Source organism: Lagopus muta, chromosome 10 (genome assembly GCF_023343835.1).
Source record: "Lagopus muta isolate bLagMut1 chromosome 10, bLagMut1 primary, whole genome shotgun sequence".
In the NCBI taxonomy this organism is placed as follows: Eukaryota; Metazoa; Chordata; class Aves; order Galliformes; family Phasianidae; genus Lagopus; species Lagopus muta.
The window spans coordinates 11,107,188-11,120,976 of NC_064442.1; the positions used below are offsets into that span (position 1 = coordinate 11,107,188).

The 13,789-nt window shown below is 35.5% G+C and overlaps 1 protein-coding gene across 4 annotated transcripts in view; it reads left to right on the plus strand.

The window, feature by feature from the left end:
- DMXL2 (Dmx like 2) overlaps window positions 1–13,789 on the plus strand; it is a 51,442-nt gene that overhangs the window by 35,408 nt on the left and 2,245 nt on the right. The window contains exons 27-43 of one of the 4 annotated variants that reach the window (XM_048956649.1): window positions 166–296; window positions 965–1,213; window positions 3,678–3,859; window positions 4,228–4,358; window positions 5,296–5,381; window positions 5,626–5,827; window positions 6,608–6,725; window positions 7,546–7,608; window positions 8,000–8,086; window positions 8,168–8,289; window positions 9,024–9,162; window positions 9,704–9,764; window positions 9,850–9,977; window positions 10,978–11,055; window positions 11,653–11,744; window positions 12,323–12,375; window positions 13,559–13,776. In XM_048956649.1, coding sequence (XP_048812606.1) covers window positions 166–296; window positions 965–1,213; window positions 3,678–3,859; window positions 4,228–4,358; window positions 5,296–5,381; window positions 5,626–5,827; window positions 6,608–6,725; window positions 7,546–7,608; window positions 8,000–8,086; window positions 8,168–8,289; window positions 9,024–9,162; window positions 9,704–9,764; window positions 9,850–9,977; window positions 10,978–11,055; window positions 11,653–11,744; window positions 12,323–12,375; window positions 13,559–13,776 — 2,140 coding nt within the window. The remainder of the gene's footprint in view (window positions 1–165; window positions 297–964; window positions 1,214–3,677; window positions 3,860–4,227; window positions 4,359–5,295; window positions 5,382–5,625; window positions 5,828–6,607; window positions 6,726–7,545; window positions 7,609–7,999; window positions 8,087–8,167; window positions 8,290–9,023; window positions 9,163–9,703; window positions 9,765–9,849; window positions 9,978–10,977; window positions 11,056–11,652; window positions 11,745–12,322; window positions 12,376–13,558; window positions 13,777–13,789) is intronic. The other 3 variants (XM_048956650.1, XM_048956651.1, XM_048956652.1) reach the window with 3 other exon arrangements.

Consider the following 13,789-nt stretch of genomic DNA (forward strand, 5'->3'; position numbering starts at 1 on the left):
AAGTTTTAATTTAAAAAGTATATACTATGATATGAAATTGTAGTCCTGTAGAATTTTAAATATTGCATTTTCTGATTAAAAAGAGAAGCGTTTCTATATGCTGTATTTATTGCAAAAATGTTCTGAAATCCTTTCTCATCAGAAAAAAAATTTATTTGTATTTAGCAGCCAAACAGAAGCAAATCAGTTTACAGGGATGGTTTATCAAGGACTGCTTTTGAGTGATCGTCGCAGACTGAGGACAGAGAGTATTGAAGAGCATGCAACTCCAAACTCATCTCCTGCTCAGTGGCCTGGTGAGACAAAAATAAATTACTTTTAACATGTCTGGAAAAGCTCCACTTCAAATTATTTCTCACTGCTCTGTAACTTCATAACTTACAGTACAACTTGATGGCAATTTTTCATGCGAATATAGAGAAATGATGGGTGAACAATGATGGATAAGTGTTTTCAATTTAGCTTTCACATGTAACAGCCGTTAGCTTCCTCACAGATCAAAACAAAAATCTAAACTTTTTATATGGCAAATGTCTTACTTGAGGAAGAGATCAGAATCTTCAGGATAAATTCTATAAGCTGATTATTTGTCATCCTAAGATGTTTTTCTCAGGTCTGCGTCACCCTCGAGCAGAGCAGTTTCTGTTAGCTGCAGCTACAGTACTGTCTTACATACTTGCTTTTCCTGCTGTAGCCATCAAAACAACTGCTTTTCACATACTAGCAGAGAGGTAATATTGTGAGGTCAACTCTGGCCAACAGTGCAGGAGTTTCCGAGGCAAAGCAATCTGAGGCACAATTCAGAAATCTTTTTGTTCAGTCTAAGAAAAAATGATAATTGTTGATATACCAGAACAAAAGTTTAAATGGCTATTAGTATGTGTGCACCAAAAGAGACAGAGATGCAACACAGAATTCTTCCCTGTTTGTAATTAACAAAGAGCTTTTCCTCTTCTCTCTGCAGGTGTGAGTTCACTGATAAATCTCTTAAGTTCAGCTCAGGATGAAGATCAACCAAAGTTAAACGTCCTTCTTTGCGAAGCTGTTGTAGCTGTTTACCTGAGCCTGCTGATCCATGCCCTGGCAACCAACTCATGTAACGAGTTGTTCCGACTGGCAGCTCATCCTCTGAACAGCCGGATGTGGGCTGCTGTTTTTGGCGGAGGAGTGAAACTTCTTGTAAAGCCTCGAAGGCAATCAGAAAATATTCCAGGTATTTTGTTTTCTAAAGTCATACTAACGATCTGCATTTTAGACCTTTTAGTAACCCAGTAGGGGAGATTTCTTTTCTTTAAAGATTAGAAAAAAACAAGGAAACACAATTTAAGTATCAACTGGCAAGAAAATTGTAACATTAATTAAAAAGCAGAAAGAAATGTCACTTTTTTTATCATGACTGTCCTTTATGATAACACCTAGCATGATTTGAATTTTCCATTGAAACAGTACAGGTATTTTTACTCAAAATGTAGTCCTTTAATCTGACAATTACAGCTTAACTGCTCTTTTTGATAGCTGCATTTATGTTAATTCGGGACTTGAAGACTTGTCTGAGCAATTGTTAGATTAAAGAATACAGATTTCATCTTCTTTGTGACAAGACTGGACAAGACTGTTGTTTCTCCCCCCCCCCAAAATAAAACAGAAACAAGAATGTTGTTGAGGTAGAGGATTTTTTGTTTGTCTTGTTTTGTTTTCTTTAGTATCCACTTAGAATACAGATAGAATAACCTCTGCATTTAATTATTGTTACACTCAAAATAGTTTACTTGGAGTGTATGTGTTTGTGTATGTGTTTCCCAATCGCAAGCCTTTTTCTTTCCATCTTTGTAAAACAATAATGAAAAATTTGTCAGTCAGAGGTAAAACAAAGTGCTTTAAACAGCAAGATATCAAGCGTAATATCATTAACAAATAGCCATCACATTGACTAACTCTGTCAAATAGTGATGGAATCAGTGCTGTGATGCAGAACTTATACCCCAGAAGCATGATAAGAAACTTGCATGTGGAATGCCATGGGTATTTCCCAGCATAAACGTTTCAGAATTACTAGTATACACCATTACTTTTCCTAATACACCTCCCAACAGTACTTAGAATGGTACTGCCAGTGCTCTGGTCACTCAAACTCACATTTGGTATTAAGCTAGGCAAATAAAATAAGTTTATAATAACACAATTTTAATTCAGACATTCTGAGTCAGAAATCATCCTCAGGATAGCATGTTTCCTTATGTTACTCCTATTAGATGCTTGTTTATAACACTTTCCATTGTTTTCAACCATTTTTTGGTGTGTGAAAAAGCAGATAGAACAAATCAGTGTTAATACCTATGTTCTCCTGTATGTGAGGGGTGGTGCTGTGTAACAGTTACAGTAATTTGGAAACAGTATTTCTGAAACTGTTTCTACTGCAAGATACAATTTCACCATGTGCAAGAAGTAACAGCTTCATCTGACAGAAAAATAGTTCATACACAGCTAAGCTCCAACTAAAAGCAGGGATCTTTCAGACAGATGAGATTGTCTTAATATGCTGAGAAGTGAAGGCTGAATCCAGGCTCAATAGATAGGTGTAAATGAAACCGTTTGCCCAATAATTTCACTGTAACCATTCTGAAAATTCTGACACATTGGCTTTAAAAGCTACAGGTTTGAAAATTCTTATGCAGAAAATTGATATTTCATATTTAAAATACAAAGCAAAACAGTACTGAGGTGGTATAATGTAAACACTGCTTCTAATCTTCTAGTCACAATCACTGCTGTCATTGCTGACGTTATCATCGTGTCACCACTGGTCAGTTCACATTCTGAAACAGACCATCACAGGAATGCATTACATATTTCTCTTTTATGGAGTAACTTAAGGACATGTGAGAATAATCATTTTAGGAGTGATCAATGATTTAACAGGGTATTATTATGAACAGCTTACCTGTATAAGCCTTGTTTTCATTGGAGATATATTCTGTTTTCCTTATCCTACAAGCTGCTACAGTTTCTGATGTTTCAGAGGATGGTAATGATGGTGTGTAAAAGTTTGCTGTGTAGATGAATGGTAGTAGTGGCTTCTAAAAAAAAACAAACTGATTTTAAGTATTTAGGTCCTGTGTAACAAAGTAAGTGTAATCTTCAGCGCTGCCTGCCAATAACACCTTGGAGAACAAATTTCACAGTTATATTTTGATAACTATTAAGATCCTTTGAATCTTAATAGATTTGTCAAAAAGACTTGCCCTATTCACATTTTCTTTACTATCTTACTATCTTCTCTACTATCTGGCTTGTATTTTGAACAACTGCTGCTACTTGTGCTATTTACAGATCAGTGAAATTTTCTATACCTACTTCTTAACAAGTTAACAATTTTTTTCTTAATTTGAGAAAAAAAAATATCTAAAATGCCTTTTAATTCAAAGCCATGTCTGCTGAAAAACTCAATCCAGATAACAAAATGAGTTTCTCATTATATACACAACGTGTAACTGCCACAGCTACTGAATTTAACTGAACCTTCTGTATGATTACACTTCACTTATACAGGCTGGCTTTGATCCCTGAGTTGGTAGAAGTTAGTACCGGTAATAGTGCTTTTAGCTACTTCAGTTATAAAATACAGCACTTTGGAAGATGCTGTGTTAATATCAGCTTCTCAAATTATCTGAATTTAGCACCACCTCTTCCTTCAGAAGAAATGGACAAACATCGTCGCCGTTTCAACATGAGAATGCTAGTGCCTGGAAGGCCTGTGAAAGACACCACTGTGCCACCGCCGGTACCTGCAGAGAGACCCTCTTACAAAGAAAAGTTCATCCCTCCAGAACTCAGCATGTGGGACTACTTTATGGCAAAGGTAATTTAGAATGGAAAATACGTCAGAGTTGGTAAAAAGCTTATTTCTTCTCATTTAAGCTGTAAAGGGCAAAAATAGCGTGGAAATTCTGAGTGCTCTTCAAACTGAGCTGCAGAATATTATCATCTCAATAAAAGGTAAAGAGCTCTATGACTTGTCTTAGGGCTATTTCCTAACTTTAAAAATATGGTTCTTGCAAATAATACAGATTAATACTTTTCTCCTTGATACTTGTTTCTTTTAGAGAACCTTATTTATGTTAAGTTGTTATCATAGACAAAAAGTATAAATTACAAGTAAAGTTAAAGGTATGTACATTAATAGATCAGAAAACTATTTTTATAGCAGACTTTTATTTTGCATTGCAGCCATTTCTTCCTCTGTCAGACAGTGGTGTTATATATGATTCTGATGAAAGCATTCACAGTGATGAGGAAGAAGATGATGCTTTTCTCTCTGACATACAGATTCAGGAACACAAAGATGCAAATTCTTACAGGTTAGAAGAAATTGCCATTCTTTTAGAATTACAATATCATGCTTACCTTTTCTTCAGGTTTAAAGAAAATACAGGTGCTCTGAACAGTCCTCAGTTTAGGTTGCGTATTTGTAGTTCAGTGGACGGGGGCATCTGTAGCAGTGAGATTACAGGCACAACAAATTTTGTTTGCAGTAACAAACATTTCCCTGTTTACTTGCCTGGAAAAAAAATGGGATTAGGAAGTCAAAGCTGTCTGGCTTTTGTGGGTGGGGGAACAAACAAGAAGTGCTCTACTATCACCTTGAAGACACAAAAACCATGACCTACCACAGTGCCAGCTCTAGAATGATGTTTCAGAGAACTCAGTGAAGTATGATCCTTAGGTTTCTGAATGAGATGCAAATTAAATGGACTGCTTGCAGAGAAAATGTTGCAAGAAAAAAGGGAATTAAGCAAATTAACTTAGCATTATACAAGTAGAGGAAAAAAAATGATGGTTTTTTTGTGTGTTCCACCTTTCGTCTCTCTCTTAATCCTTATACTCTACAATATTTATATCTTCACTATCTATGAGAGTCAGCTGGGAAACTTCTGGTGTGAATACCACACTCAAGTTTTCTGTGATCACTATGATTTCATTGTAGAGCTTGTGAATGTGTTTCAGGGAGCTTGGACTTAATTTGCAATCTTGCAGAGTTTCACTCTTGCACCTGATGCATATTTTTAGAGGAAGAGTTCGAAGGATACTTGCTGTTACAGGGGGAAGCCCTCAGAGATGGCCTTAATCCTGATAGTTGATGTGTACATATCTTGCCATATGTGTCTGTTAAACTCAAAAAATTCAATGACCTCCCTGAGTTGTTTTTCTGATCTGCATAGTTGGTAGAAGGAGAGAAAACTGTTTTGTCAATGACCATATTACTGTTGCTTTAACACAACTATTATTTTTATATAGCTGGGCTCTTCTGCATCTGACAATGGTAAAATTAGTTCTGCACAACGTTAAGAACTTCTTTCCCATTGCTGGTCTGGAATTTAATGGTAAGTTAAATTCTACTTCACGTTTTAGTTCTCTGTGTAAGTGGCTTTCTGTCAGACTTCGCTTTTAAATATATTGTTTAATTTTTATTTTAAAATTTACATAACTTAAACATTCTTAAACAGTTGTTAAGAAATGTGTTTCTGCTAAACTTTTTGTTGAACGGTTGTATTGCTCTACTTTTTTGTACACACCGTAACTTATACGACCTTTTTTCTCTAAGCCTTTATTAATATTTCTGTTTAGATCTGCCTGTAACATCACCATTAGGCATTGCTGTAATAAAAAATCTGGAACATTGGGAACAGATTCTTCAAGATAGAATGGACCAGTTTGAAGGCCCACCACCAAACTACATCAATACCTATCCTAGTGACCCTGGAGTAGGTGCAGGACCAGCTATTCTCCGCAATAAAGCAATGATTGAACCTGAAAACACACCATTCAAGTAAGCTTTTTTTTCCTATTCCTTAACCACAGAAATACTGAAGAGTATTTCTATCTAAACGTAAACAGCCAAAAGAAGTTTAGCTAAACCTTAGTTATAGCCAGTGCTTTACAGAATCCATTTTCCTCACATCCATTTATTACTTCTTTTGTTGCTGTTTCTTGCAGCTGCCTTTACTTATTTTGCTGCACCTTTCACAGCTGTAGAAAGAAAAGTAAGGTGGAAAGAGCAAAGTTTGGAGACTACAGATCAAGGGCACTGGCTCCTGCTAGAAGGTCCCTATTCAACCACCTTTTCTGTTCTTTCAGTAGCAGCTATTTCCCACCCTGTCCTCACAAACAGAGGAAAGCTTGTATCATACATGAAGACATCAGGAGGAAGAAAGAGTTGTAGTAACAGTCCTTATAAAGTCAATCCTCCTGTATTAGGCATATGTCATGTTTGCAAGTATCTTTAAATGCAGTCCTTGAAGAATTTTATTAATCTCAAAAGTAGTTTACTGTTCTAGAAATACTAAAATACAACTTCAATCACTTAAGCTATATGTTAATTTGAATTTGCATTATTGGCACTATAAGATTTTATTAAGATATTCTTACAAATACAAGAAAAAGAATGTATCTCTTGAAATTTGCCTTGAAGATCTTAGAACATTAGACTTAGATGGTTTTCTTCCAGATTGAAATTTAACCTAAAGTAGATGTGAGGAGGGACAGGAGTTATCTACCTGTAATTAAACAGAAGCTGTTTCCTTTTTATTTCTCCTTCTGCATCACCCAGATCAAAGGATTATTCAGCTCTTCCAGCAAAAAGGCTCTGGCATTTTCTCGTGAAGCAAGAACTTCTTCAGGAGACTTTCATAAGATACATATTCACAAAGAAAAGAAAGCAAAGTGAGGTAAGCAAAAAATTACCTTTTCTTTGTTGTTTTTTAAGAAATCTCAATTATAACCATACCTCAGTCTCTTCAGTACGTACTTTAATTTTGCTTTGAAATGCCTTTCTGGTGGCATTTCAGTCTATTTCCTTTCATTTGGCAGTGCTGTGTTTTCAGTGTTTTTTTTTTCAAATCAACGTGACAATCATGCTGCTTATTGAAATATCAACTGGAGCAAATATTTTAGACGAGACATATTTCACCTTAGCTTTGTGTATTTGAGAAGTGTTCTAATAAATAATTAGAACATTTGCAATAAATGCAGTAGGTAAATAAACTTGTTTTCATGTATTTCTTGTTGTCATATTGAAAAAGAAATTCAAGTGAGCTATTACTTTGTGTATATGTATATATGCATGAGTAATATATACATATAAAAATAATATTATATAGTAATATATAATATGGGATTTTATGAATTGTACCAGTTACAACTGTAATGAGTTGTAATTGTAGTTTTTAACCAAAATAAATACCATAGGAAATAAATATATTATTTAATATCTTTAAGATTTCCTGTAAGTATGGAGTTTGTGTGTGTATTACTCCTCCATTTATTTACTATATCATACATTTTGTGTTCATCTGGGAGGCATTACATTTTGAGTGAGTTTGTTTAGATTCCTGTCGTAGTTCCTGTGCCTTTTATAAGAAGTTAAAAATACATTTGTCATCATTTACTGACAGAGTGGCCTTTAAAATCTAGTTTGGAATGTTTCATTCTTTTTTTATATTTGTTTGTGCATGTGTTTTGTGTTTGTGACTGTGTGATGTTATGTAGTCTGTAGAAGATCGTGTGGAGCAGGTCAAACAAAACTGCGTAGCAGAAGATCACAAAAACAAGGTAGTATCCCTTCTCCCAAACCTCTGGCACATTCTTAAAAGTTCTGTGGAACTGGCTTTTCTTTCTCTAATGTGACTAACAGAAGCTATGTGTTCTGTGTAGTCTGTGTGGCAGGCTTTTAATTGGTGAATTAACTTTGGATGTCCTTTAATTGGGATGAGTGAGCACTTTGTAAACAGTGTTGTACACACAACTTTGTGTTTCTTACACTCAAACACGTCTGGCTCCTAGAACACAAAACAGTCTGAGAAGTCTAAAGTTTAGCTTCCTAAACAATGCTGAGGCCACTGAACTTTTCTTGCATGAATTTTGTATAGACTTTTGCACTCTGAATGTACAACTACAAAACGGATTTTCAGGCTAATTAAAGTTTCTCATAAATGTTTTGTAGGTTGAAGCAGATCTTGGCTACCCTGGAGGAAAAGCAAAAGTAATTCACAAAGAATCAGATATGATAATGGCATTTGCAGTTAATAAGGTAGGCCTCAAATTTTACTAGTAAATGTAGTAGAATAATCTAAACTGAAATTAGTTTAAATTTTCTATTTGTGCTGCACAGGCAAACAGCAATGAAATTGTTTTGGCATCTACACATGATGTTCAAGAACTTGATATTTCAGCTCTACTGGCTGCTCAGTCATTTATATGGATTGGGGAAGAATATGACAGGGAGTCAAAAAGGTAGGATTATTTCTCCGTGGATACAGTGGGCAGATAGGTTTACTGTGAGGCTGTATGTGGAATTCCAGTGCACAAAATGTTAATTGCATAATCTTTGGTAGGTTTTAGAACACTTTCAAAAGGAGTAGTGGTGGAAGAAAGCAAAGGAACATTAGTATGTTTTACAAGTGGTAAAACTAAGTTTTTGAGGGATTTGAGTATTTGGAGCATGTCTACATTGCTCAATGAAATACAGTCTCATGGTGTATAAGCTAATAAAAGAAGCTGTATATCAGAAACACTTGTAGTTGCAAAACTGCTTTGTTGAGCCTACTTCTGGTACCTGATGCTAGCTGTCCAGCGCAGTGGCCTGATCTCCTCCTTATCATGCTGAGAGCAAGCACTTCCCTGCACTACATTCCATTGCACAGAGCAGGCACAGTTACAGATGCACAGGCCAGGAACACTAGATGCTGTAATATCTTTCTATCCATATTTTTAACAGCATATTCTCCTCAAGGGAGCTCATATTCTCAACAACTTAGAATCACATGTTGAGGTTAAACACCGATGTCTGTGTGGCATAGGGGAGTTTTTGTGTATAATACAAGTGAAGAAGCTATACATTTATAGTCTTCACTGCATTCACTTTCTCTGTCCACTGCCACTGGGCTCTTAACAGCAACGAGATAAGTGAACAGCATTGGTGGCAAAGAAACATTTGTTTAAAGCAGAACACTGCTGTTTTCTTACAGTTCTGATGATATTGACTTTCGTGGTTCTACCACAACACTAACTCAGTCAACTGCACCATCTTTTGGAGTGAGTCAGATACAACCATCTTCATCTATGCCATGGCTGGGCACTGGTCAAACTAGCACTGGAGCTGGTGTGGTAAGTACTTTAGTTGCATGCAGCCCTGTAGACTTACTGTCGTCTTTGCTGTGTCATTCAGCACACAAGTTATTGTAGTGTTAATTCAGTATTAAAATAAAAGGCCTAAAGTGACCAAGACCTGGCCAAAAAGAAGATCACACTGCGTATCTTCTTTAAGATTATAGCATAGCATTATTGTGACTTGAAAAATAATGAGCCAAACAAGATTTTATGAGGGAGTTGTGAAGTAGGACCTGCAATTTCTCCAAAAATAAAATGTAATTTTTTCAACTACTCTTGCATTGGGACTAATATAAAAAGCATTACATCAGCCATCTGTATAATGGAAGATAATACGATCTGAAATTTCGTGACTGAATAGACTGTCAAAAACAGACTTTAATTACTGTACTAAAACTAGACATAATTAGATACAAATAATGCTAGTCTGCAGGCATTTTAATTATGGAGGACATTTACCATATAGCAGAATAAAGAAAAATTGAATCATGTGTTTATCTCTTCTTGATTTTTTTTCAATTTTTTTTTTTTTACAAAGCTTATTAAAAGAAATCTGAATAACGTCAAGAGAATGGCTTCACATCCAGTCCATCAGTATTGTAAGTGAATCACATTTGCCAGTATGAAGCAGACATTTTTCTATACCATTCTGTAGTACTAATGAATGCCTATTTCTTAATCCAGATCTTACAGGAGCACAAGATGGGAGCGTTCGAATGTTTGAGTGGACAAGGCCACAGCAATTGGTCTGCTTTCAGCAGGCTGGGAACGCCAGGGTTACAAGAATGTATTTCAATTCCCAGGGCAATAAGGTAAGCACAATATCTGCAATTTTTTATGGAACACATTTGATCATGCTGTGACCTCTAGAACAGTTCTATCTGGTGATATAGAAAACTCCTGTTAATGTATCTTAGAATAACCATAACCAGTACCATTTCATTTTTACTGCATATGAAAGCTCTGTAATAAACAGTGATTTTTATTCTCCTTTGTTTCCTGTCAGCTTCACACAGATTCCTGTCAGATTACTTTAATACAAAGCAAGATTTTCAGTAATCTATCTGCACTGTCTTTACACTTCAACAGTAAAATCTATTGCAGGAAAAATGCCCTGATTTATATCAGCTTGACTGTCTTCTCTTCCAGATTGCTTCCCTATAGAACTGTTTATTCTCTGTGTATTCTAAGCAATCTCAAAACAATTTGTTCTTAAACTGACATACATGCATACAGATTTTTAATGCCTCTACAATTTAACTGAGCCGACATAGAACATAGTTGGATCTGAAACCTCTTCCTTATGTTCTTTTGGGTTTTGGGTGCTATAAAGTTATCTCATCTGTTGATTTCAGGCTAGTCCTTATTAGCTACATTTTGAGACAAAAAACTTTGCAGTATTGTGTGTCATATTTCCTGTTTTCAAACTTTTCTGTAATTTGATTCTAAGTGGTGAGCTTTTAAATCAAACATTAATTGCAAAAATGGAACTTGCCTATTTTGCAGAACAAAACTCATATTAAACTAAATACAGATGTTCAAAAAGTACTTCATACTTTGCTTTCTGGCTATAATAAAGTTGAATGTTTTGGCTAGAAGACATACTTACAGCCATTAATTGAACAGAGTGAATATACTGCACTACAGTGGAGAGCAGGAAAAAAAGTACAGAAGAGCCACACACTGTGGCCAAAAATGAGTATGTGAGGTAGATAAGCTGCACAAAACAATGGACAAAGAGAAGGGAACTGGGAGAAATAGCCACCTTCATTTTTCAAAGTTATGCTAAGAAATGCATTTCACTCCTTGCAGTGTGGTGTTGCTGATGGTGAAGGATTTCTAAGTATTTGGCAAGTAAACCAAACCACCTCAAATCCTAAGCCTTATCTGGTAAGTTAACAGTTGCGGGTTTTTTTCTTCTCATACAGGAAATTTAGTCTTCAAGACTTTACACAAATCAAGACTGTAAGAGTTTCACTGAGGCATTTTTGTTTCGCTTATTTTTAATTGGCATACTTCATCAGCATGCTTATTTTCACTGCTATTGATTTGAAGCTCAAATTGTAAAGTGACTGTAAGCTGTGATGCAATTACAAATGCTATCAGCATTGCCCTTGATTAAATAAAAATGAGAGCTCGCAGTAAGGACTTTACAGCCCCAAGAAATAGTAAAAACACTCTCTTCTTTTCACTGCTAATTAACAGCACAAAAAGATCATGCTTAATTTGAAATTCAGACTAATGTGATACAAGACATGGATTTTTTTAATAGTTCAATTATTGTAGTATTTGTTTCAGATTTTTTTAATCCATTGATTCATCTTCTGAGATTTCAAGCTGCACTGTGTGTCACTATTTCAGCTTTCAAAACCTTAAGACCGTTTCCTGTATGACAGCAGTGACATGACACTGATAGTAGCACTTGATGCTATTATCAGACTACAACTGATATGATTGCTTCTCTGTTATTTTGCTTTGTTTTAATAGAGTTGGCAGTGTCACAGTAAAACCACAAGTGACTTTGCGTTTATAACCTCTTCAAGTCTCGTGGCCACGTCAGGACAGTCCAATGACAACAGGTGTGTTTAAAGAAACTGAGGCATTTCACCAGAGCTACCTATTGATGTCTGCTAACCCTCTGCTTGTCACGCATTAATACGTGCCTGATGTTTTAAGGCTTAGCATTACAAGTTTACTTATTGCTCAGACCTGACAGATTATTTCTTTGAACATCATTCCTTCGGTCCTTTGTTTTCCAGCATTTAGTTTGTGAGGGATGGTTAAGAATTAAACAGTTTTTCCATGGTGTATTCCACGTTCAGAAAGTTCTGACATGCTGCTATGAGGATAAACATGTTCAGTAAAAGGAAGATAATTATTTTCCTTTGAGAAGAGCAACCTGAATAACTTCTTGGTTCATCCTAGGGTTAGTATACATCTTAGAGGCAGAAAGTACAGCCTCTATTATGAAGCATAAAAGAGCACAGAAAGTTAAGATCTTAAATCTTTCCATATGCTCTCCAATGACTGCAGAGAGCCAAGGGCTCCTAGTTCAGTTCTACCTTCTAATCTTTGATACAGAACACAGGCACTATCTGAGTCCTGTCACCCTATGAATCACTTATCAACAAGCCATAATGACTTTTTTTTCTTTCAGAAATGTGTGCCTCTGGGACACTTTGGTTTCATCTGGTAACAGTCTTGTACATGGTAAGTGCTGCAGTGAAAATAAAAGTCTGCTTCTCACTTAATAAAGAAAAATGCAGAATGCATTTTCAGGGCAAGGAGAGAAATTTATGCTGAAGAACTAGTCTATGTATTTGTATATTTGCATGTCCCAGGTCTGATACATGTCTCTAGCATTATCATTATCTACTCTACAGAGGAAAGTATGAAGAACACACTTAGAGCTATTTTTGTTACAATAAGGCCTGAAATACTTGAATACAATCCTAAGAAACCTACACAAGTGACTTAATCAAAGCTGCATTATTAAAGACTGTATGTATGCAGAATTTCACTTAAACAAGCAATTCATAGATCCACTACTCTATTAAACTACCAAGAGAAGACAACTGTAGGTAACAGCAGAAGCAAATCAGAAAAAAAATGTCTTTATCTTTCAGCAGCCAGGCTGGATTCTTAACAAGATGTTTTTATCTATTTGACCAAGTTCAATGCATTCATCTTTAGGTAAAAAAAAAAACAAAGCAAAATTCTATCACCTTGCACTGTGGAGGAAAAATTAATTTAAAATCTTAATATGAGAGCTTGGATTTGTAAAAAAGCAACTATCATACACAGCTGCAAATAACTGCAGTACTGGAATGAACCTAGCAATTACCTGTGTAAACAATAGGTACCTTCTTAGATTCACTTTTTTAAACCAGCAGATTGCACTCAAGTTCTGTCTCATTTTAAAGAATTCCAGTCAGGGCACCTAAGAAATAAGAGTTTAGGAAATTATAACAGAATAATAAATGTGCATATGGTAATTAATACTTACTCTAATTTTTATCTGCAGCTATAGTATTATTCTTTTTTTTTTAGTATTTTATTTTAATGTACTTTAATGTATATGTTCAATGTTGTATTTTCTTAGGGTTCTTTTAATTCATGTATGTATATTAATTCATGTATAATTTATTTACAAAATATATTTAATTCATATATATTCTAATAAAGATAAGTTAGACTGCGTATTTCTTGTTCCCTAGACCTAGGTAGCCCTTACAAGAGCAAAGAAGGATGTTAACTGATACAACATTATCAATATGAAGGAATGTATCTATCAAGTTAGAAAACATTCAGAAAACAGTAACAGAAATGCATGTGAAGATAAAAGCTACTTACAGTTTCAAATCTATTAAACTGTGGCATCCTTCTTCTTCAGCCTTCACTTGTCACGATCATGGTGCCACGGTACTACAGTATGCACCGAAGCATCAGCTGCTGATTTCTGGTGGTAGGAAGGGATACATCTGCATCTTTGACATCAGACAGAGGCAAATCCTTTATACCTTCCAAGCACACGATTCAGCTGTTAAGGCCCTTGCACTGGATCCTTCTGAGGACTACTTTGTTACAGGCTCAGCAGAAGGTAACATGAAGGTAAGCTACAGAG